Below are 25,089 nucleotides of genomic sequence, written 5' to 3' on the forward strand. Positions count from 1 at the left end.
TTGGGACAGGTTGTTCTCTGGCAAAGGTGTGATCGGTAGGTGGGAAGCCTTCAAAGGAGAAATTCTGAGAGTGCAGAGTTTGTATGTTCCTGTCAGGATTAAAGGCAAAGTGAATAGGAATAAGGAACCTTGGTTCTCAAGGAAATTGCAACTCTGAAAAAGAATAGGGAGTTGTATGACATGTATAGGAAACAGGGAGTAAATAAGGTGCTTGAGGAGTATAAGAAGTGCAAGAAAGTACTTAAGAAAGAAATCAGGAGGGCTAAAAGAAGACATGAGGTTGCCTTGGCAGTCAAAGTGAAGGATAATCCAAAGAGCTTTTACAGGTATATTAAGAGCAAAAGGATTGTCAGGGATAAAATTGGTCCTCTTGAAGATCAGAGTGGTCGGCTATGTGTGGAACCAAAGGAAATGGGGGAGATCTTAAATAGCTTTTTTGTGTCTGTATTTACTAAGGAAACTGGCATGAAGTCTATGGAGTTAAGGGAAACAAGTAGTGAGATCATGGAAACTGTACAGATTGAAAAGGAGGAAGTGCTTGCTGTCTTGAGGAAAATTAAAGTGGATAAATCCCCGGGACCTGACAGGGTGTTTCCTCGGACCTTGAAGGAGACTAGTGTTGAAATTGCAGGGGCCCTGGCAGAAATATTTAAAATGTCGCTGTCTACAGGTGAGGTGCCGGAGGATTGGAGAGTGCCTCATGTTGTTCTGTTGTTTAAAAAAGGATCGAAAAGTAATCCGGGAAATTATAGGCTGGTAAGTTTAACGTCAATAGTAGGTAAGTTATTGGAGGGAGTACTAAGAGACAGAATCTACAAGCATTTGGATAGACAGGGACTTATTAGGGAGAGTCAACATGGCTTTGTGCGTGGTAGGTCATGTTTGACCAATCTATTGGAGCTTTTCGAGGAGGTTACCAGGAAAGTGGATGAAGGGAAGGCAGTGGATATTGTCTACATGGACTTCAGTATGGCCTTTGACAAGGTCCCGCATGGGAGGTTAGTTAGGAAAATTCAATCGCTAGGTATACATGGAGAGGTGGTAAATTGGATTAGACATTGGCTCAATGGTAGAAGCCAAAGAGTGGTAGTAGAGAATTGCTTCTCTGAGTGGAGGCCTGTGACTAGTGCTGTGCCACAGGGATCAGTGCTGGGTCCATTGTTATTTGTCATCTATATCAATGATCTGGATGATAATGTGGTAAATTGGATCAGCAAATTTGCTGATGATACAAAGATTGGAGGTGTAGTAGACAGTGAGGAAGGTTTTCAGAGCCTGCAGAGGGACTTGGACCAGCTGGAAAAATGGGCTGAAAAATGGCAGATGGAGTTTAATACAGACAAATGTGAGGTATTGCACGTTGGAAGGACAAACCAACGTAGAACATACAGGGTTAATGGTAAGGCACTGAGGAGTGCAGTGGAACAGAGGGATCTGGGAATACAGATACAAAATTCCCTAAAAGTGTCGTCACAGGTAGATAGGGTCGTAAAGAGAGCTTTTGGTACATTGGCCTTTATTAATCAAAGTATTGAGTATAAGAGCTGGAATGTTATGATGAGGTTGTATAAGGCATTGGTGAGGCTGAATCTGGAGTATTGTGTTCAGTTTTGGTCACCAAATTACAGGAAGGATATAAATAAGGTTGAAAGAGTGCAGAGAAGGTTTACAAGGATGTTGCCGGGACTTGAGAAACTCAGTTACAGAGAAAGGTTGAATAGGTTAGGACTTTATTCCCTGGAGCGTAGAAGAATGAGGGGAGATTTGATAGAGGTATATAAAATTATGATGGGTATAGATAGAGTGAATACAAGCAGGCTTTTTCCACTGAGGCAAGGGGAGAAAAAAACCAGAGGACATGGGTTAAGGGTGAGGGGGGAAAAGTTTAAAGGGAACATTAGTGGGGGCTTCTTCACACAGAGAGTGGTGGGAGTATGGAATGAGCTGCCAGACGAGGTGGTAAATGCAGGTTCTTTTTTAACATTTAAGAATAAATTGGACAGATACATGGATGGGAGGTGTATGGAGGGATATGGTCTGTGTGCAGGTCAGTGGGACGAGGCAGAAAATGGTTCAACACAGCCAAGAAGGGCCAAAAGGCCTGTTTCTGTGCTGTAGTTTTTCTATGGTTTCTATGGTCTTCTACTTCTGTAAGGTCCTTCCCTTGTTTGTCTTTTTCTATACTCATTTTTTAAATGCAATGTGCCTTTGATTTGTCTAATCTTCTTGAATAGATCTCCTGTTTTTCCAATTCTGTTGGCTCCTTCAGCTTCTTTGCATCATTCTTTTAAGTAAGTTTCCTTATCATTCCTTGCTATCTTCTTGAACTTTGCATTCAGTTGGAGGTATCTCCACTAGCCTTCACTTCTCTTCGCTGCTCAGCCACTTGTAGAGTCTCCACAGAAAGCCATTTTGATTTCCTGGTCTTCTTTTTGTTTGCAATATTTTTTGATGCCATCTGTTGTATAATGCTCCTTACTTCTATCCATAGTTCTTCTAGCTTCCTCGCTACCAGGTTTAATCCATTGAATCTGTTCTTCACCTCCACAGCATATTCTTGAGGGATGCTATCAACATCAAACTTTGCTGGTACATTGGTTTTCCTGATGCTCTTCAGTTTCATTCTGAATATTACAAGAAACAGCTCATGGTATGAGACACAATCTGCTCCTGGTCTTGTTTTAGCTGACTGTATAGAGCTCTTCCATCTCTGATTGCAGAGTATATAGTCAATCTGGTTTCAAGTTGACTGTCTGGTCATGTCTATGTATAGAGCCGTCTTTTAGGCTGTTGGAAGCGGGTATTTGCTATAACCAGAGAGTTAATTTGGCAAAAATCTACCAGGTGATGTCCTGCTTCATTCCATACTCCAAGGCTAATGTTGCCTATTACTCCAGGTATTCTGTGACTTCCAACTTTGGCTTTCCAGTCTCCAATGATAAATGTAACATCCTTTTTTGGTGTCATATCCAGGAGGTACTGCAGTTCTTCATAAAACTGGATAATTTCATCCTCTTTGGCATATGTGGTAGGAGCATAAACATCACTGTGATGTTGAAAGATTTACCTTGAATCATATTGTGATCATTCTATCATTTTTGTATCCAATCACTGATTTTGATACTTTTTTTGACAATTAAAGCCACTCCATTCTTTCTGCACATTTCCTGCCCACAGTAGAAGATCTGGTAATTGTTTGATGTAAAATGACCAATTTCAGGCCACTTTAGTTTGCTAATTCAAAATATGTTAATGTTTAGTCTTCCCATCTTGTTTTGGACCACATCTAGTTTACCTTGACACATGGATCTTACATTCCAGGTTCCAGTGGTGTATTGATCTTTACAACATTGGACTTTCTTTTCATTTCCAGGCACCTCAGCAGTTGGACGTCCTTTTGGCTTTAATCCAACCACAGCATTAGTTCTGGTACTACTCATACTTATCCTCTGTTCTTCTGCATTAGCATGTTCGTCACCTTCAGACCTGCGGGGCTTATCTTCTGGTGTCATTCTCATATATCTCTGGTTACTTTTATCCATAAGGTTTTCTTGTCAAATTACTGGAGCGGGTTGCCATTTCCTTCTCCAGTCGGACCTCTCTGCCATGACCTGTCCATCTCGAGTAGCTCTACATGGTGTAGCTCATGGTGTTACTGGAATACACAAACCCCCTTATCATGGCAGGGTAACAGTCCACGAGGAGGTCCATGACCTTATTCATACAGTTTAACAACACCTTGACCAACTTGATCACTTTTCTCTAAAATGCACTGTTATGTTTTGTTCTAAATGTGTACTTGTAAAAATTGTGTGTAATTTATGTTTAAAGTTTTTAATGAGTGTGTGGCTTATATGATGCCTATGATGCTGCTGCGAGGAAGTTTTCCATTTCTCCACAAAATGTTGGAGAAACTTATCTGGTTAGCATCAATGGAAAAGAATAAACAGTCGATGTCTCAGGCTGAGACCCTTCATCAGGACTGGTAAGGAAGGAAAAAGAAGCCAAATGTTTTTTTTTATTGTACCTGTACATACATATACTTGTGCATATAACAGTAAACTCAATTGTGACTTCGACAACATAGAATGATGTAGGAATTCAAAGGTATATGTATTTATTTCACAACATGAACTCAATATATTGTGTCTTTAACAGAGTAAAAATTCTTTCAAAATCAAACAAAAAAGCTGACCCAAATCCATGTAATGAGATATTAGGTGATTAACCAAAAGCTGGATGAAATAGAGATGTCATAAAGAAGCATAGAGAGAAGAAAGAGCAGTGGGGATTTGGAATGGAATTTCAAGTCTGATGGCACATTGCCTAATGAAAGAGTGACTGAAGCATTCTCTTGTATGGTTCGGTGACAGTGTCAGTGATAGTTTCAAGCTCAGTCCCAGAGTGTTCACACACACAAGGATCATCCACATACTTCAGGTTGACTAATGTTATTGTGGCTTGACTAGAATTGAAGAATTACAGGCTTTTCAGAATGTCAAAAGCCGGAGGAGATGACAGCAGTTGGAAAGCATAAGAACATGGAAGGATTTGAGATGATAAGCAGAGGGATCTTGGGGTCCAGGTTCATAGCTCCCCAAAAGTGGCTGCACAAGTAGTTAAGGAAGCATATGGCATGCTGCCTTTATTAGTCAAGGCTTTGAGTCCAAAACTCAGGAAATTTTATTGCAGTTTTATAAAACCCTCGTTCAGCCTAAGCTGGAGTACTGCATACAGATCTGGTCTCCCATTTACAGGAAGAATGTTGAGGCTTTGGAGAGGGTGCAGAAGAGGTTTACCCAGATGCTGTCTGGATTAGAGGACATGTGCTATCACAAGAGGTTGGACAAACTTGGGTTGTTTTCTCCGAAGCAGTGGAGGCTGAGGGGAGATCTGTTAGAAGTTTATAAGATTATGTGAGGCATAGATGGAGTAGACAGACAGTATATGTTTCCCACAGTTGAAATATCTAATATCATTGAAGATGAGGGGGTAATTTCAAAGGAGATGTGAGGGGAAAGATTTTTACACAGGGAGTGGAGGGTGCCTGGAATATGCTGCCTGGGTTGGTGGTAGAGGGAGATACATTAGGGACTTTAAAAAGATGTTTAGATAGGCACATGACCTGTGAGGAAAATATAAGGATATGGATATTGTGTAGGTTAAAGAGATTAGTATAGTTGTCCATTTGATTACTAATGTAATTGGTTTGACACAACATTGTGGGCTGAAGGGCCTGTTTCTGTGCTGTATTGTTCTTTGTTCCACGTTCAATGTAACAAGGATAAAACTTTTAGAAGTGAGGCATTGCTTACCCAACAGCTGGTGCAGATAAAACCGTAGGAAGTATGGGAAACACAGGATTTATTGTGAGGTGAGACATGAGCAGCAGAGATGTTTTGCAGCGTAGAATGAAATGCTTTTTATCAGCCTTTGGCCATCCAAGATAAAATGACTGCAAAGATCAAACCCAGCACCATGACCTCCAGGGCAGCAATGATGCTTGAACTCCTGAAGACTTTGGAGGCACTTATTGTTGACAACTGGCACTTCAGAGTATTGCAGAGATCCTACCAATGTGACCTCTGCAAAATCGTCCAAGCCCACTGGCAGAATAAACAAACCTACATCTGCATCCACTTCCAGGCCAACTGACTCCCAAAGCAGATACTCTCTTCCATGTCCTGTCAAGGAAGAGATTTACAGAAAAGAAAAAAAAAGCTTCAAGGATATTTTCAGATCTACTTGAGCATCTATAACTTTCTTATTGGCTAATTTTCATCAGTGATTGCATAAAATGGATTTTTGTATAGTTTTTTAATTCTTGGCTGCGAAAAACTGTTAAAATGCATTTAATTCTACTCTGTAAACCACTTCTGCTATCCATGTCCCAATTTACATTAAATCCTGCTTTTCCTCACACTTCCTGTGTTTCTTTTTTAATCTGTTGGTTAAGGAATACCTCAATTCTAAAACATTTTATCCTTGTTCTTAAAAGACATTTACATTTAATTTCTTCAAAGAGAATGTGCAAATGTCAAGTGAAAAGCACAAGAGTGAAGGGCCTTCAAAAGTCCTCCCCTGTCAAGCATCTCCTCTCACAACTGTAGCAGGGTCTACAGATCCCCCACTTTGGAGACATAGATAACTTATAACTGGCACCTCAGAGCACTGGACAGATACCACCAATGTTACCTCTGGCTGGGCAAGCAAATCCATATTTACCCCTCCCCAATCTTTCCTAGTCAACATTCCCAGCGTTAGGGGTGTAATATCGCTCTTTTTAGACAGTGCCTTGCGACTGGCAATGATTTGCTCCCACTCTCTGTTAATTCTTAGCAAAAGCAAACCATCCTCAGTCACAGAAGGGCTGGGTAAGGAGAAGAAAGAGTCAAATTAGGTTGTACAAAGGAATGAGTTAAGCTTTTGTTAACAAGTGAGCCAAGGCAGAGGCAGATTCGAGCAATATTATAGATTTGGAAATAAATGGATTTTCATTCTGAAGCAATTAAACATGGTAAGATATTTGGTAAGTACCTGTTGTGGAACCTAGTTCTACTCTTTAACCAATTTCGGTGCAGCCATTCCAGTATCAAAATAAATTGAACGAACAATCAATGTATAAATTATAATTCATTTTTAAACCAAAGCGTGCGCGATTCACATCTACATTCTACTATGCGTTTTATAGCGGACATTTGTTTTTGAATTTTCATGGACCTGAAAATAAACGTTGATGAAACATTTTACTTGCTCGTTCGGTTTATGTGTTGACTGTGGCATTTTTATGTCAGACCACATTGATCTTTTCTATCCTAGTATTTTCTTGCAGCAATTTGTAATTTAAATATATTACAGAATCTGTTTCAGGTAATTTCTGCTAACACACACACACACACACACACACACACACACACACACACACACACACCCACACACCCCCCCCCCCGGAATTAGTCCAATCCCCTCCGTCGAATCTACATGTAGATAAAGAAGATGTTCCTCTGTGCACCCTTTGTGTTAATGTCAATAAATCAGTCGGAACTCTAACGTGTGCGCGCCGCAGTCCCTTGCTGCTTTTCAGTACGTGGTTTCATCGGGATCCGAGAAGGCTCCATCCTCGCAACTCTCATTCTCGCGGAGAGAGACGCCCATTCGAAAGGGATCCTCCTCCGATCACGACTTCACTGTGCACACGCCAACAAAATGGCACAGAAAAACACGACGAGAAATCGGAAAGAAAGAAATAGCTGGGGTAAGTCAGAGATCTGACTGCGGTCGACAAAGAAATGCTGCACCTTCAAGGAGGCAGCGAGTGCAGGAGGCAGGACGGGAGCACTTGGAGCCATTCTGTCCAAGTGCAGGCTGAACAGGGCGGCTGAAAGACCTGCTTACTGCTGGGTAGAGTTCAGCTATTAGCTGGTTGTTGCACCTTAATGAATATTCAGCCGAGCGTTGCGTTCAGTCTTTTGCATTATTTTTGCAGAATCGGTGTTCTGTTTCGAAAGCTGGCCTTTGCATTTTCACTGCAGACTTGCTTTTGGGGGTTGTGGTTATTCAGACAGGCCCTGCCTAGACTGTTAGCTATCTAAACATAAAAAAAGGAAGACTGTGTACCACCCGGACGGCATCTCAGAAACACAAATGCCTTAGCGCAAAGGAATTTAACGGCGGAACTGCTAGAAATGCCCCTTGTTTTTGCAGAGATACGCCCTGAGGCAAGAGTGAAGCGGCTCTGTTTATAATGAGGTCGCCGAGATCGAGATTCTCTTCCCGAGCCTCCCATACTGTACACACGTTACTTAAGGGCGGATGCATTTCACCGTATCTTTATCTCTAGCATTGCCAATATACACTGCACTAGGGTCCAGAATAAAACAGGTTTAATTTTAAGCAAAGAGTTTCTGATGTATTAACGTACATAAAGATAGTTGGCTCACAAATCAAACCAGTTAATAGACGAACATCAGATTGTGATTTTTTAAAAAATTTATAGTCATTCAAATGGACTCTGCTCATTTCAACTTCACAATATGTTTGCTCTCTTGTGATAACTCTCCTGGTGTAAAGATCAGATTGGGTTGGGTGGTCAGAGATTTTGAAAGTGTCAGCAATCTAGTGTTCTTTCAGCATGGATTCAAGGTTTTTTTTTAAATAGCTGAGAGAAGGACATCATTGACAAGGCCATCGTTTTCTGCTCTTGAACAAACGACAGTAGTGAATGTATTCCCAGGGTAACAACATAAAACACCAGAGCAGTTGAAGGCCATATGAACATGTGACTCCCCTGTACAACAAAAATGTGCGTATCTCCACCTTAAGTAGATTCAGTGATAGACTCTCGATAGCTCCCTGGGATAAAGAATTGCAATGATCCTAATCCTCCAGGGGAATGTGCCTCCTCGCCTGTGTCTTAAATGGGCAACACCTCATACTGACCTTGAAGAACTGGGAAGTTCGTGGGGAATATTTAGTGGAGGGTAATAAAAGCCGGCTTTATCAACAATGTCCAGATCACAATGAGGAAAAATTCTACCCAAGAGTGTCAAAAACTGGCCAAGTATGTCCACAAAAATAGAGTAAATTATTCTGTCTGCCCTACCTGCCTTCTCTGAATCATTCCTAACTTGTGTCTTGTGCTTGGGGTTTCAGGAAGTGAATCTCTTACAACAGGACACCCAGCCTCCAACCTGTATTCATAGAACATAGCACGGGAACAGGCTCCTCAGCCTATCATGTTGGCACCAACCACAATGCCAAACTAACTAATTCTATTTCCTTGCATGTGGTCCAAATCCCGCTATTGTCTGCTTGTTCTGTGCTTCTTAATGTTTCTTAAACTATGCTACTGGACCTGCTTCTGTTACCACCCTATTCAACGTGTTCCTGGCACATACCACTTTGCCTTGTAACTCTTACTTAAACTGTCACTTGAAAGCTATGCTCTCTAGTGTTTGACTTTTTTCCACCCTAAAGATTTACTATCTACTCAATCTATGCCTCCCATAAATTTATTTACATCTGTCAGATCGCCTCCTCAGCTCTTGATGTTTCACAGAAAACAGTCCAAGTTTGGCCAACTCTCCTTGTCGCTAATGCACTCCAATCCAAACAGCATCCTGGTGAACCTCTTCTGCATCCTTTCCAACATTTCCACATTCTTCCTATAATGTGGTGACCATAACTGCACACAACACCCCAGTGCATCCTAACCAAAGTTTTATCAACTGCAACATGTCTTGTCAACATTTATACCGTTTAAGCCGTGAATGATGAAGGCACACAGATTTACTTGGTTGCCACTTTCAGATCACCACACAATGATTCTAAGAGTCCTCTTTCATTCTGCAATGTACTCCTAAATTGTATCACCTCATACTTGCCCAAATTAAACTCCATCTGCCATTTCTCTTCCTAAATTTTCAGCTGATCCATGCACTGCTGTATCCATTGACAACTTTCCTTAATAAACACAACTCCACCAATTTTCTTGTCATCCAGCAAACTTAATTATCAAACCACCTACATTTTCATCCATATTTTTAATTATTGTAAACAATAGAGGTCCCAGCACTGATCCAGGTGGGACACCACTCTTGCGGCTGATCCAGTTCAGTTTCATTGGTGTCTCCATCCCAGATATTAATGGTGTGGAACTTGGTGACTCCTTTGGGACAGCTTAGCAAAGTACACAGCTGGACTGATGTAGAAGTCCTCAGTTCTCAGGGCACCCATCCTTTGCTGTAAACAGTGCATTCATTCTGTGTATTGTTCTCCATGGTGTGAATCAAATTGACTAAATAGTGGCCTCTTGTGATGCTGAGGACCAAAGAAGGAGACCAAGATGGAATATTTGCTTGGCATTTCTGAGGATGGTTGTAAATGTTTCAGGCTTGCCCATTTCACTCACCAGCTGATCTGTGCTGTTGCTGAAACTAAACATGTTAATTGAGTCTTTCTCATCCATTGACTGTATAGTTTTCCATTAGCAGTTATGCCTGGATAGGGCTGAACTGCCGACCTTAGTTGAACTTTGTTCCTTTTCTTGTTCTAATTGTGTTCTGTTTTGTAAAAATTGTGCTTAATTTATGATTGTTCTTCTTTCGAATGCTGTTTGCCAGTGATGCTGTTAACACATAATTTTATCATTGCACCTTTGCATACATGTACTTGTACATATAACAATAAATTCAATTTTGATTTTGCCATTGCTGTATGGCATGTATATAATCAGAATCAGGTTTATTATCACTGGCATGTGACGTGAAATTTGTTAACTTAGCAGCAGCAGTTCCATGCAATACATAATATAGAAGAGAAAAATAAATAAAATAAAATATTAAATAAACAAACAAATATATAGCAAATATGTAATCGTGTGCTCACTTGGATTGCACCTTGGCCTTCAGTGTAACTGGTAACATTGAAGCTCCTCAATGGAACAAAGTTGTTCTTCTGGCTCAGTGATAATGATAAGGGAGGGATGCAAAGACCACTAACTTGCACATTATGGAGGAATATGGTTGCTCATGGTCCACATTGCCTCAGGGATACCCAGTTTTGAGTTGTGTCTGTTCTGTGTTTACCCTATTCAGCATAATTTCCCTTGTACTCGTGCACACCAACTCCAGAGTCCTATCTAGCAATTCTATCTTTCTGGACTTGACCATCCCTGTCAAGAGTGCTGTCATCAGGCACTTTTTTGATGAATGCTGAATATATTCTGTGCTCTTGTTTGTCTTGGTATTTCTTCTATGAAGAGGACAAATTCAACAGCTGAAAAAATCAGAGGGTTCCCTTGAATTGTTTGATCTGATGCCCTGAGACCTAACAGGGTGTGAGTCAATGTTGAGAACTCTCAGTGTCACTCTGTTCCTGCACCCTCGACTTCAGAGTGTCTGTTCCAAAGACCATGATGGAAGAGTGACAGTCACTGACTGTAAGGTACGCTATTTGTAAATGTTTCTGCGTAACGCTTGACAAGCCTCTGAAATGGTTCTTCATTACAAGTCCCCAGTTGTTTGTAAGGAGAACATTGCAGGGTTGGCTGGACAGGGTGTGCTTTTTGTTGGTGACAAGGTCAGTATAAGTGGCCCATACACTTTGATTCTTATTGCAATTTGTTTAGTGACTTGATACAATTGAATGAATTGTAAATGTATTTCAGAGAGTAGGTAAGAGTTTTTACTATATTGCCAGGAATCACATACAGCAAGGTAAGAATGTTGGATTTTTCTCCCTAATAGACACTGGTGAATCAGATTGTTTTTATGACAAGCTGTTTCATAGTCACATTACTGACAATATCTTCTTATTTCAAATTATTTGGTGATTTTAAGAATCTCTGATTATCTGTTGGGACAGAAAACCCATCCCTAGACTATTGGTTTGCACTTCTCATTGACTGATCCAGTGTTCATAACACCTGTTCTTCTTTCTCATATTTTTTTACAAAGACCAAATTCCACCATTGTAATATGAATGTATAATGTGGACAAATACTCCAGTGCAAATCTACTTGAATGCTGCATTACATAAAATGCTGAGATCTTGTATGTTGGTCCAGGTAGATGTTAAAGCTCCCATAAAGAAGATGGCCTGGCTAAGCAAAGTATAAAAACACAAAACACACACACACACACACACACAAATTTGGTGGAACGAACAGTGATGAAGAACTGCCAATTTTGTTTGGTTAGTCTCTGAACTTCAAAAGTAATTTATTATTCAAAATATATTAAAGCATTTCAATTGTGATCAAGTGCCAAAATAAATGCCGGTATTGCTTTGAGATTGAGCAACCAGAATATCTCAACAACTTTCTCTTTAAGTATATTTTACAGCTCAGAAATGTATTAATACTAAATTAAATAATTCCACACTGAATGTAGTCCAGTGAAAAATAATTGCCCCAACTCAGTACTAATAATAATTTAATGTGGATCATTGAATTATATGAGAAAATGCTGGTTAGTAAAAGTCAACAAACTTCTGGGTGTGGCCCTTTTCTGTTTTGGGAATGATATGTATCTGAAACCTATTCATTTCCTGAGCAGGGTTTGGATTGACTCAGTATTTCCAGCGTCATCTACCTTTGTTTTCAAACTTCTTTTTTCTTTTTCCTTACCTTATTGAGCTTGTAGGTATTTGGCTCAGTGGCAGCATTTTCATCTCAAAGTCAAAGTAAAGTTTGTTGTCATATGCACAAGTATAAACAACATTCACTGAAGTTTTACAAGACAGAACACAATTGAACCAAAACAAAAATCCATTGTGGGAAGAAGTGATCAAAGTCAGCATCGTGTCACTAAACTCAAGCGTTTTGGGTTGTGCTGGTTGATTCAAGAACTGAATGGTTGAAGGGTAAGTAGCTGTTCTTGAGCCTGGTGATGTGTGAGGGACTTCACGCTTCTGTACCTCTTGCCCAGTGGTAGGTACGAGAAGGTGACATGACCTGAATGGTGCAGATCTTGATGGATGCTCCTCCCGGAGGCAGCGCTTTCTGTAGGTGCCAATGATGGTGGTGAGAGATGTGCCTATGATGTTCTGGGCAGAGTCCATTACTCCCTGCAGCTTCTTGCATCCCTGAGCAATTGAATTTCCATACCAGACAGTCATGCAACCAGTGAGGATGCTTTCAACCATACATGTGTAGAACTTTGTTAGTATTTGGTGACAAACTGAACTTCCTAAGAAAGTAAAGACGTTGGAACACTTTCCTAGTGGTTGCATCTACGTATGTGCTGGGTCCATAAGACCATAAGACCATAAGACACAGGAGCAGAATTAGGCCATTCAGTCGATTGAGACTATTCCGCCATTCCATCATGGCTGATCCTGGATCCCACTCAACCCCATACACCTGCGGTCTCACCAGATCCTTTGTTACCCTGACTGATCAGGAAATGATCAACTTCCGCCTTAAATATATGCACGGACTTGGCCTCCTCTGCAGTCTGTTGCAGAGCATTCTACAGATTTACTGTTCTGTGGCTAAAAAAAAAATCCTCCTTACCTCTGTTCTAAAGGGTCACCCCTCAATTTTGAGGTTGTGCCCTCTAGTTCCGGATACCCCTACCATAGGAAACATCCTCTCCTTTCTAGTCCTTTCAACATTTGGTAGGTTTCAGTGAGGTCCCCGCCCCCGCACTCTTCTAACTTCCAGTGAGTACAGGCTCAAAGCTGCCAAACACTCTGTGTGTTAACCCCTTCATTCCTGGAAACTGCTTTGTGAACCTCCTCTGGACAGGACAGATCATCCATATGTTACTGTCCAGGAATTTAAAGCTGCTGACTCCCTCCACTGCCAGTCCTCCTATGTAGACTGGTTTGTGTTTGCCCTTTTCCCCCTACCTGAAGTCAAAAATCAGCTCTTACTTTTATGACATTGAGCAAGAGGTCATCACACCACACAAGCAGGTGCCCTATTTTGTTTTGGTAAGTCACTTGGAGTTAGTTTCTGGGTTTAAGTCACTTTTGCCCAGCCAAATGTTGTCAGGTACTTTTTGGATGGGGCTGTAAAATAGCAGCTACAAAAGTTACTAAAGTATCAAAATGTCAGTATATTTCTCTCTGAGTCCTTTTATGTACTTGGTTCATGTATACTTTAAATTGGTTTGCTCAAACCTTTGGAAGGTCCAAGCAGATTATTGACTAAAACTGTTTTCATATTTGTGCACACGTGTGATTCTGGAGGTCCTTGACCATGTACAGTGATGTGATATATGCCAACAGAAGATCTGTGAAAACACAATCTAATCTCAAATGAAAAGTTGGAGCTTACTTTATTTACAGAGCCAGAACCTTCTCAGTTCCCTGCCAGGGACACTGATCTACTCAACTTCCTCTAGCAGATATGTCCTTTGATCTTCCATCACTTAAGGGTGCTGTACTACTGATGTTCTTAACCCCTCTAGTCATCTCCATGACACAGTGCCCCCGATTATCTGGTTGATCCCGCCCTCAAATCTTCATTACTCAGATAAGTGTGAAGTGGTTCATTTCGGTAGGTCAAATTTGAAGACAGAATATAATGTTAATGGTAAGACTCTTGGCAGTGTGGCAGGTCAGCGAGATCTTGGGGTCCTTATCCATAGGACACTCAAAGCTGCTGTGACACTGTTGTTAAGAAGGTGTATGGTGTATTGACCTTCATCAACTTTGGGAATGAATTCAAGAGCCATGAGGTAATGGTACAGTTATATAAGACCTTAATTAGATCCCACGTGGAGTCACGAAGGGTCTCGGCCCAAAACGTCGACTGTACTTCTCCCTATTGATGCTGCCTGGCCTGCTGCCTTCCACCAGCATTTTGTGTGTGTTGCTTGGAGTACTGTGTTGAGTTCTGGTCACCTCACTACAGAAAGGATGTGGATACTATAGAGAGAGTGCAGAGGGGACTTACAAGGAAGTTGCCTGGATTGGAGGGTGTACCTTATGAGAATAGGCTGAGTGAACTTGGCCTTTTCTCCTTGGAGCGACGGAGGCTGGGAGGTGACCTGATAGAGGTGTATAAGATGATGAGGGGCATTGATCATGTGTATTGCCAGGGGCTTTTCCCCAGGGCTGACACGAGGGGGCACAGTTTTAAGGTGCTTGGAAATAGGTACTGAGGGGATGTCAGAGGGAAGTTTTTCACGCAGAGTGCTGGGCGCATTGAATGCACTGCCAGCGAAGGTGATAGAGGTGGATACAATAGGATCTTTTACTAGGTAGGTGTATAGAGCTTAGAAAAATAGAGGGCTATGCAGTAGAGAAATTCTAGGCAGTTTCTAGAGTAGGTTACATGGTTGGCACAACATTGTGGGCCGAAGGGCCTGTTATGTGCTGTAGATTTTGATGTTCTATGATCCAAACCTCAACAGATGACCATCTGCTCTGAACATCTGTATGACTTTTCCCATTCCATAATCGTCTCTCCAAATCCACCGAAAGGCCCTAACTCTCTCCCAGACTGCATTTCCCTTGCACTAGTACCATTTTGTTCATTGTGTCATGCACACTCTTTATAATTTGTTAACATTTATGTAATGTACGTTCATCATGTTTATAATATACTGTGCTGCTACTGCACAATCTTGATTTTCATGGCATTTGTACCCTGTGTGTCAGGGTTTCCCAACCTGTGGTCCAAACACCCCTCAATTCATGGTGGGACTTCACGGCATAAAAAAAGGTTGGGAAGCCTTGTTGTTTATGTATGGCTATGGCGATAAACTTGAACCTGTACACGGAGCTATGGCTCCACATCCTACTTTCAGTGCCATCTCCACAATAACAGATGATTGCAAAGGAAATGCTGCCTTTAATACATTGGTATATTGGTTTATCATTGTGTAAGAAGGCACAACGAAGAGATTGTATTGCATATTGTTTGTATAGATCAGTGCATTGAGGTACTTCAAGGTAAAACAATAAAAGAGTGCAGAATAAAGTGTTACAGTTGCAGAGAAAGTGCTCTGCAATAGACAGTAATGTAATCTTATATAGATAACAGTGAAATAGAAGCTGTCCTTGAGCTGGGTGGTGTGTGGTTGAGGATTTTTGTATGTTCTGTGGTTGGGAGGGGGAATGGAAGAGAGAATGACTGTGGTAGATATGGTCTTTGATTATGCTGGCTGCTTTACCAAGGCAGTGAAAAATACATCACTTGCATGACATAGTGAACCAAAATAACAGAACTGTATTCGTGCAAGTCGAGTCCATAAAGAGAAAGCTGATTTCAGTGAAATACTGGACTGTGTCCACAACACTCTGCAGATTCTTGCGGGTACAGGCGGAGCAAGTGTCATACCAAGCGATGGTGCATCAATAAAAATTGTTAAGGGTCAAAGGGGACATGTCAAATTTCTTTCGGCTTCTGAGGAATGAGAGGCACCAGTGAGCTTTTATGGCTGTGGCAAAAGTGTACTCGCACCAGGACAAGTTATGGTAATGTTCACTCCTAGGAACTTGAAACTCTCACCCTCTTGACTTTTTCACCATTGATGTAAACAGGATGATGTGCATCACCCCCCACCCATCCCCCGAAGTCAATAATCAGCTCTTTTGCTTTGCTGACATTGACAGAAAGGTTGTTATCGTGACACCATGTCGATTAGGCTTCCTATCTCCTTCCTGTACTCCAACTCATCATTATTTGAGATACAGCCCACACACAGTTGTATCATCAGCTAACTTGTAGTTGGAGTTAGATCAGAATCTAGTGAGAATATATCGAGTAGCTAGGGGGATGAGGGCGCAGCCTTGTGTGGTACCACTGTGAGCATAATTGTGGCAGAAGCATTACTATCTACCTTTACTGATTGCGGTCAGTTGGCCAGGAAGTCAAGGATCCTGTTGTCAAGCCCCACGTTTGGAGTTTGGAGAAGAGTTTGGTTGGAACTATTGTATTGAATGCAGAGCTGTAGCCAATAAACAATAACCTAACATAGGTGCTTTTACTGCTCAGATGTTCCAGGGATGAGTATAGGGCCAGGGAGAAGGCATCTGCCATAGACCTGTTTTGGTGGTAGGTGAATTACAGTGTCTGGGAGGATGGAGTTGATGTGCACCATAACCAGCCTGTCAAAGTACTTCATGATGGATGTCAGAGCCCACCAGGCAATAGTTGTTAAGGCACATTACCTAGTTTTTCTTAAATACTGGAATGATTGTAGCCTTCTTAAAGCAGGTGGGAATCACAGATTAAAGCAGGGAGATTGAAAATGTCCGCAAATACCCCCACCAGGATCTAAGCACACAAAAAGGAACATCATCTGTGCCACGTGATCTCTGTGGGTTCAACAAACCGTAAATTCTCCCTAGTTTGTTAGTTAGGTGGCAGAATATGGGAGGAGTTGACGGGAATGTGGTAAAAGTAAGAGATTAATGTAGAGTTGATGTAAATGGGTGGTTGATGGTCAGCATGGATTTGACGGTCAGAATGGCCTTTTCTATGTTGTATCTCTTTATGAATATGACTACATGAACCCTAGGCAGGTGTGCTGTAGAGCAGGTAACCCTCTGTGAGTGCTCACAATCAGGAGGCAAATCCAGGAGGTAAATCAGACCTCTAGGTTAATAATTGGCCACTTACTTTCAATTACTTTTCTTACTTATGACATAGTTATATCTCTAGAGGGTAGATTAACATTATAAACATTTTCAAACTTGGACACTGAACAAGATCATGGCTGATCTTCTTCAGAAACTTTCCTGCTCATTCTGTATATCTTGTGTTCTAAAATTCAAAATACTTAACAGCTGACCATTGACAGCTCTCTTGGATGGGTGTTCTCAACCCGGGATCCATAGACCCCTTGCTTAATGGTATTGGTCCATGGCATAAAAAAGATTGGGAACCCCTGCTGTAGGGTATAAACATTGGGAGATTCTTGAAACTCCTAGTAAAAAAATTTCTCTGAACTCTAAATGTTTAACCACTTATTTGATACCATATGTCATTCTAGACTCTTCAATATTCATCCCACCCAGGGCCGGATTAAGCTAGTGCGGGGCCTGTAGCGTATGTTATAAAGGGGCCCTAAATTTTAAAAATGCACTTAATTATTAAAACATAAATTATTTACTTGCATAGTAAAGTAATTAAATTTTTTCATTTGCTATACAGCGAGATAATACGACAATTGACATTTCAGTAATAGTATTACTTACATGTAGGTATCAATTTCAAGTGTCAAAAGTAACAAAGCTACAATTTGAAAGTTAGATTTTCTGTATTTAGCATGAGCAAATTTGTTGATGGTACTGGAGATGTCTATTTTACGCAGAAGTTCATCTTCAATGCTCATTAGAGTGAGATTGTTCAATCTGTTTTGACCTATAGTGCTCCTTAGTTCAGTTTTAATCATTTTCAGTTTTGAAAATGAACATTCTCCACTGCAGTTGGTAACCATGATTGACAAATATATGCGCAAGGCATTTTCTACATTTGGAAACATGACTCCAAAGAATTGTCAGTTATCAAACGGTACAACTGTGACTCTACAAGGTCTTTTTTGGTGCCAATATGAGAAGCAAGATCAGTTTTCAACAGTTTAGTAAACTGCACAAATTCTTCATTAAGACTTTCTTCCAGATATGATTTAATAAGATTTGATGACCTCTTTATGATCTCTTCAGGTGTAAACGACTGTAACTGATGAAGGAATCCAAAAACACCATTCACCTTTAGATAAGCTTTCTGCCTTTTTGACAGGGCAGAAAGTAAGTTGTCAATATGGCAAGAAATGTTCGGCTTTTAAACTTCTGAGAAGGTGTTTGAGATTCAACAAGTGGATCAAGAGTGCTGGAGCTACTGAAATCACCATATGTGCAATTTTGCTTGTGTTTTCTTCGAGTTTGCTGTTGGTAATCTTCACAGTCAGATCCCTGGCTTTTTGCTCAATGTCTGAAAAAGTAGATCGCATAGCTTGAATATATCCATGCAAGGGTTCATAGAGTGCACAAGCTGTGTTCAAGTCTTGGCCAGAAGATTGCAAAGAAGCACTGGTCATTTGAAAACGCTGTAATACTTGATCCCACAATATGATCATTATTCCTGTTTCCAACTTCATCATGGTTGAAAGTAGTCCACGAGCCTGTTGTCGACATTCTGCCTTCTGATCATTGTTATTTGAAGTGTCATCCAAGACTTGTTTTATTGCAGCAAAGCTGTGTAAAAGTGCTTTAGTTGCATCTGCACGAGCTGACCACCTGGTATCTGACATTCTTTTCACAATGGACAAATGAGCACCACCATCAGATAATGCAGCAGAAAGGAGATCCCACCGATAAGTAGAAGCAGAAAAAAATGTGTACAGGCTTTCTACAAATTGAAAGAAAATTAATGCTTCTTGACAACATTCAGCAGTCCATTTTCCAACCAAATTTAGTGAATGTGCAAAACATGGAATGTAATCTGCAAACTCATTCAGCTCTTTAATTCGTGCTTGTAAGCCACTATACTTGATGGTATTGTCATAACTTCGACCACAGCAGTCTTTTATATCAATGTCATTTTCCTTTAAGTCAAGTAAACTTTGAGCGAGCTGTTCAGCACTATGACCCTCCATATCCAAAAACTTCACAATTCTTTCATCTGGTCCAGACAGCAAAACATAGCGCACAGTCAAAGTCAGCTGGTCCACATTAGATATATCTGGAGTAGAATCCAATGAAACAGAATAATACTTGTATTTCTACACTTCACCGATAATGTGATCCAATATGCTGGATCCAATCAGATTGATGAATTCTTCACATGTTGTTTTAGATAGGTATGATTTATGTCCCCTTCCTTGGTTTGCATGAGCATTTATACCATGAAAACAGCAATGATCCAACACACGCCTGCACACACATACTGTACCATGCAGCATGCAGCTCCCCTGACATGAAAACAACAGCGTTGCCAGATCATCGTCGTCGTGGCGTGGATGAAATCAGAGTGTTGCGTTACCGGTAGGTACAAGGCAGTTTCTCTATTCGACAAAACAAGGTTACAGCAGGCAGAGACCCCTGGCAGAACAGGTCTAACCGCCTTGTGATTGAGGCTCGATATTTATTTGCTAGGCACAAAGGACAGTTCATAGTTACAATTATAGACAATTCTTTGAAGTTTTCACATCTTTTGATTAAATTCATTCTACTGGCGCCAGTATGCCTAAACTGGAATTCATGGCCTTCAGGAATGCAAGTTACAATCCATAATACATTATTTGGTATGTTACGTGCTAACACAGAGGACAATTCATATTCAAAAGCATAGATATGGTGTCTTCACAACTACCTGTAAACTTAGCATTCTTGTCTCAGAGGTGCCAGAGATACATTGTTACAAATGAAACTGGGTTCACAAATTTTAGGAAATGCATTGTTATGAACTCAATCCACAGTATTTTGTCAAAGAACAGAAGACTGATGGCTGGAGTCATTTATTATTTAAGTGTAAATGAATCGTCTACCCAAAACTCACTCTAACAGTCGTGAGAATACGATTTCACCAGACTGCTGCTTGCAAGCATTTAGTGCGGGCGGGGCCCTTGAAAATGCGGGGCCCGTAGCATTTGCTACTTTTGCTACTAGGTTAATCCAGCCCTGATCCCACCTTTCCTCTTTAAAATCCAATGTGTTTCGATGAGGTTTTGTTTTGTTCATAAGATATGAACATTGATGGTAAGACCAGAGTTAATTGTTGGTCCATTACTATTGTTACATACCTCGTGGGTATCTTGTAACTGCCTTATGACCATGATGTAATGGTCTTGTGATGGTGGGGTGATGTAATTTTCCCGCCATTGTGAGGTCACGTGATGACATGCTCTCAACAGGTATATAAAGGGAAACCCCTGGTGTGACGCAGTTAGTTTCGTTAGTTCATCAGTAACTCCGTTATGCTGCGTATTCATCTTATTTCAACGTGTACACCTCCGCCGTGCGGAGCGAGCAGCTAGTTGTCTTCGAGCAGCTCCCACAGCTGCTGGTGACGTCCCAGCCGATCGTTCTGGCCAGAGACTTCAACTGTACCATTGACTGCACCAAACGGTGAAGACAGCCAAGCTGTGCGACGCCTTTGGCACCCCCACAGGTGGAGCACAGCCACAAGCCACCTGGACACGATTGGACGGCTCAGCCCGCTCCCGGATCGACTTCCTCTTCCTGTCAGAGCCCCTCACGGTCAGGTCCACCGACGTCACGCCGGTGTTCTTCTCTGACCACTGCCTTCTGAGAGCCACCTGTCTCTTACGGGAGGACCAGAAGGCAGGCAGGGGGACTTGGAAGCTGAATGTAAAGCTGCTGACCCCAGAGAACATCGAGGAACTAGAGAAGGAGTACACAGGTTGGAGAACCTTGAAAGCCTTCTTTGATTCCCCGGTTCACTGGTGGGAAGCCACCAAGGAGAACATCAAGAGGTTCTTCATTCGCAAGGGTATCCAGAAAGCAAGGCAGGAGCAGGGGGAACTGCGTAAACTCCAGACAGAGTTGCAGCAACTCCTCCTTCTGCAGTCGAAGGGGGTGGATGTCAGGGAGGAATTACGACAGGTGAAGGGCCGGCAAGCCCAGCACCTCGCCGCCGAATCCTCCAAGATCATCTTCCGATCAAGGGTCCAAACCGTGGAGCAGGACGAGACATGCTCACGCTTCTTCTTCCAAAAGGTGCACAGGGGGAGTTCTGTGATCCACAACCTTAAGGAAGAGGACGGCTCAGTCGCATCCTCGCAGACCGACGTACTGAGGATCTGCAAGTCCTTCTATGCCGGTCCATACGACGAAAAGGCCACAGAATCCACAGCCTCCCGCAACTTCCTGTCGTCTATCACGCAGGTCTTAGACGGCGGCAAGCGGGAGAGTCTGGATCAGCCACTGACCCTGGACGAGTTGACAGGCTCCATCCGTTCCTTTGGATCAGGTAAGACTCCTGGAGACGACGGCTTACCGGCTGAGTTGTACTCGGCTCTGTGGAATTGGATGGGCCCAGACCTGCTGGAAGTGTACAACGCTATGCTTCTGGCCGACAGTATGTCTGAGTCCATGAGGAAGGGCATCATCACCCTCATCTACAAGCAGAAGGGGGAAAGGGAGGACATTAGAAACTGGAGGCCCATATCACTCCTGACCGTGGATTATAAGATCCTGTCCAAGGCTATCGCCAACAGGGTCAAGTCTGCTCTGGGACAGGTGATCCACCCGGACCAAACCTGTGCTGTACTGGGCAGGAAGATCTCAGACAGCCTCGCGCTGCTGAGGGACACCATCGCCTACGTGCAGGACAGGGGGGTGAATGCCTGCCTAGTCAGCTTGGACCAGGAGAAAGCCTTTAACCGGATATTGCACACGTACATGGTGGACGTGCTCTCCAAAATGGGATTTAGGGAGGGAATCCGGAATTGGATCAGACTGCTCTACACAGACATCCGTAGTGCAGTCCAAGTCAACGGGTGGGAAACAGACAGCTTCCCCATCAGGTCTGGAGTCAGGCAGGGCTGTTCCCTCTCCCCTGTCTTGTTCGTGTGCTGCATAGAACCCTTTGCCGAAGCCATCAGGAGGGATGAGGGCATAAGAGGGGTGACGCTGCCAGGCAGTGGAGGGACCCAAGTGAAAACCTCCCTGTACATGGACGATGTCACCGTCTTCTGCTCTGATACGAGGTCAGTTCGCAGGTTGATTGGCATCTGCGAACAGTCCGAGCTAGCATCGAGGGCCAGGGTCAACCGCACGAAGAGTGAAGCCATGCTCTTCGGCAACTGGCACGACAGACCCAGTGTCCCCTTCACCATCAGGTCTGATCACGAGAAGGTGTTGGGGATCTGGTTCGGAGGGGCTGAGGCATGCAGAAAGAACTGGCAGGAATGGACTGCCAAGGTGAAACAGAAACTGGGACTGTGGGGAGGGCGCTCCCTGTCGATAACGGGCAAGAACCTGGTCATCAGGTGTGAGATGCTCTCAGGGCTGCTGTACTTGGCGCAGGTGTGCCCCGTCCCCTGCTCCTGCAGCTCGGAAATCACCCGAGCTGTCTTCAGATTCGTCTGGGGATCCAAGATGAAGCGGGTGAGATGGACCGTCATGCACAAGGCCCTGGACAACGGGGGCAAGAACGTCCCCAATGTCGCCCTCACCCTGATGGCCAGCTTCGTGTGTGGCTGCATCAGGCTGTGCATAGATCCCAGATACGTGGGCACGAAGTACCACTATGTGCCCAGGTTCTACCTGTCGCCCTGGCTACGAAGGATGGATCTGGCCCCTTTCCCGTGCAACACCCCTGTCAGCTGGTCGTTGCCTCCATACCTGTCCTTCGTAGAAAAATTCTCCAAGACCAACGCATTTGACCACAAGGCCATAAGACAGTGGTCAGCACGTACTGTCCTGCAGGCACTGCAAGAGAAGGACGAGGTGGACACAGTGGGGTGGTTCCCTGAGCAGACTGTCCAGTTCATCTGGCAAATTGCCTCATCGCCAGATCTCACCAACAGGCACAAAGACCTCGCCTGGCTGGCAGTGAGAGGGGCCCTCCCAGTCAGATCCCTCCTGTACGCCCGGAATGTCGTCTCCGTACCCCACTGCCCACGGGAGGACTGCAGTGAGGAGGAATCGGTGACTCACCTCTTTGCACACTGTGGGTTCGCAAAGAAGGTGTGGAGGAGATTGGAAGGGACAGTGCTAAGATTCATGCCCAGCAGCTGCGTTACCGAGGACTCCATGATCTACGGGCTGTTCCCGGAGATGCACACGGAGACAAACATCCGGTGCTGCTGGCAGATCAACAATTCAGTGAAAGACGCGCTTTGGTCTGCCCGAAACTTGGTGGTCTGCCAGCACATGGAGATGTCCATGACTGAATGCTGCCGACTGGCTCACTCTCACCTGCAGGAGTACGTGCCGAGGGACGCACTCAAGCTTGGTGCAGCCACCGCCAAGGCCCGGTGGGGAAGGACCACAGTTCAGGGTTCATCACCCGTGGGAGTGGGAGGGTTCGGGTGGGGAGAAAAACCCTCATCAGCGGTGTGGACAGATGAATCAACATGGTGCCCAAGGAGAAGGTGGAATTGTTAACTTGGAAAAGGAATTAGAGCCAACGCCTGCCTTTATTGTTGATAATTTTGTTGTAAATAAGTCTTAACTCTCGACCAAGGGTTGAGAGTAAATGAACGATTTATTGTAAACATCTTTCATTTGTATATGAACAGAGTCAACGCATAATTTTATGGTAAATAACTTTATTTATTGAATAAGGACTCAGGGTCAATGAATGTTTTTTTTTATATGTATATAACTTTATTTTGTAATACTTCTGAATAAAGTATTTTTGGAGGAAAAAAAAATCATCTTATTTCATCATTTCGTTTTAGAGTTTTATTTTCTATTGTAAGGTAAAATCATTGTGCTGGCAGTTTCACCAATCGCTGCCAGTTTTGTTTGGGGTATCTTCTGTTTATCTTTACAGTCTAGTGTTGGAGAGTGAAGACCTTACTGAAATATGGGAACCTGGAGGATTGAGTAAAGTTGGTATCGTTTGGCGGTTTCATAAAGGATCGACCTTCTTGAATCTTCATTCAGAAATAGTAACTTGCATCTAAGATAACCCCTGTAAGATCAGGAAGGTTTTTTGCAGTGTTCATTCACCAGGAGAAGGTCAGTTCCTTTAAGCCGTTTTATTTCCTTCGTCCTGAATCCTTTGGACAGAATTAGCAGTAACGTCACGTCTTCGAAGAAATCCGTTTCCAGAGAAGTCTCTCCTTATTGACTGTGTAAATCACTTGGACTTTTGAATTTACCACTTTAAGCGCTGTGTTCGAATTTACCACTTTAAGAACTGTGGTGGAATTTACCACTTTAAGAATTGTTCCAGAGTTGCCGTATAGCAGTTAACTTCCGGTTAAGTTAGTTGTTTGAATTCTTTTCGCTATTGTTGAGCAGAGTTTAATAAATGTTTATGTTTGTTTTTTAAAACCTGACTCAATTCTGTATTCATTGTTGCTGGTCACTTGACACTATTTCTGGAGCTAGGACTTGATAATCTATTTTAGAGAGCAGTTAAGTACCAGCAACATAATTTATTATGGAGAATGAAGGTCCATACTTTATAATTTATTGTCGTCAAACAATTGGTACTAGAATGTACAATCATCACAGCGATATTTGATTCTGTGCTTCACACTCCCTGGATTACAAATATTAAATATTAAAAATATTAAACATAGTTAAAATTAGTAAATATTAAATTTTTAAATTATAAATCGTAATTAGAAAATAGAAAAGGAAAAGTAAGGTAGTGCAAAAAAACCGAGAGGCAGGTCCGGATATTTGGAGGGTACAGCCCAGATCCTGGTCAGGATCCGTTCAGCAGTCTTATCACAGTTGGAAAGAAGCTGTTCCCAAATCTGGCCGTACGAGTCTTCAAGCTCCTGAACCTTCTCCCGGAGGGAAGAGGGACGAAAAGTGTGTTGGCTGGGTGGGTCGTGTCCTTGATACATATTATTTGCTCAAAGAAAAGTCATCTCTGGGATGAATTCATTACTTCTTCACTGCACTGCTCACTAAGCCCAGATATTCATTATAAGACAAGGAGGCTAAAACGATACGTACAACCCTGTGTTGTAGCAAATGTCC

The 25,089-nt window shown here is 42.5% G+C and overlaps 1 protein-coding gene and 1 pseudogene across 2 annotated transcripts in view; one reads left to right on the plus strand and one right to left on the minus strand.

Annotated features, from left to right (window-relative positions):
• Window positions 1–2,335: 2,335 nt before the first annotated feature.
• LOC134348594 (craniofacial development protein 2-like) lies at window positions 2,336–3,512 on the minus strand (annotated as a pseudogene).
• Window positions 3,513–6,976: 3,464 nt separating this feature from the next.
• atl1 (atlastin GTPase 1) overlaps window positions 6,977–25,089 on the plus strand; it is an 83,971-nt gene continuing 65,858 nt past the window's right edge. For both annotated transcript variants that reach the window (XM_063048600.1, XM_063048611.1), the window contains exon 1: window positions 6,977–7,255. In XM_063048600.1, the coding sequence (XP_062904670.1) occupies window positions 7,207–7,255 (49 nt within the window). In that variant the 5' untranslated portion in view covers window positions 6,977–7,206. The remainder of the gene's footprint in view (window positions 7,256–25,089) is intronic.

This window comes from Mobula hypostoma, chromosome 1 (genome assembly GCF_963921235.1).
Source record: "Mobula hypostoma chromosome 1, sMobHyp1.1, whole genome shotgun sequence".
NCBI classification, from domain to species: domain Eukaryota; kingdom Metazoa; phylum Chordata; class Chondrichthyes; order Myliobatiformes; family Myliobatidae; genus Mobula; species Mobula hypostoma.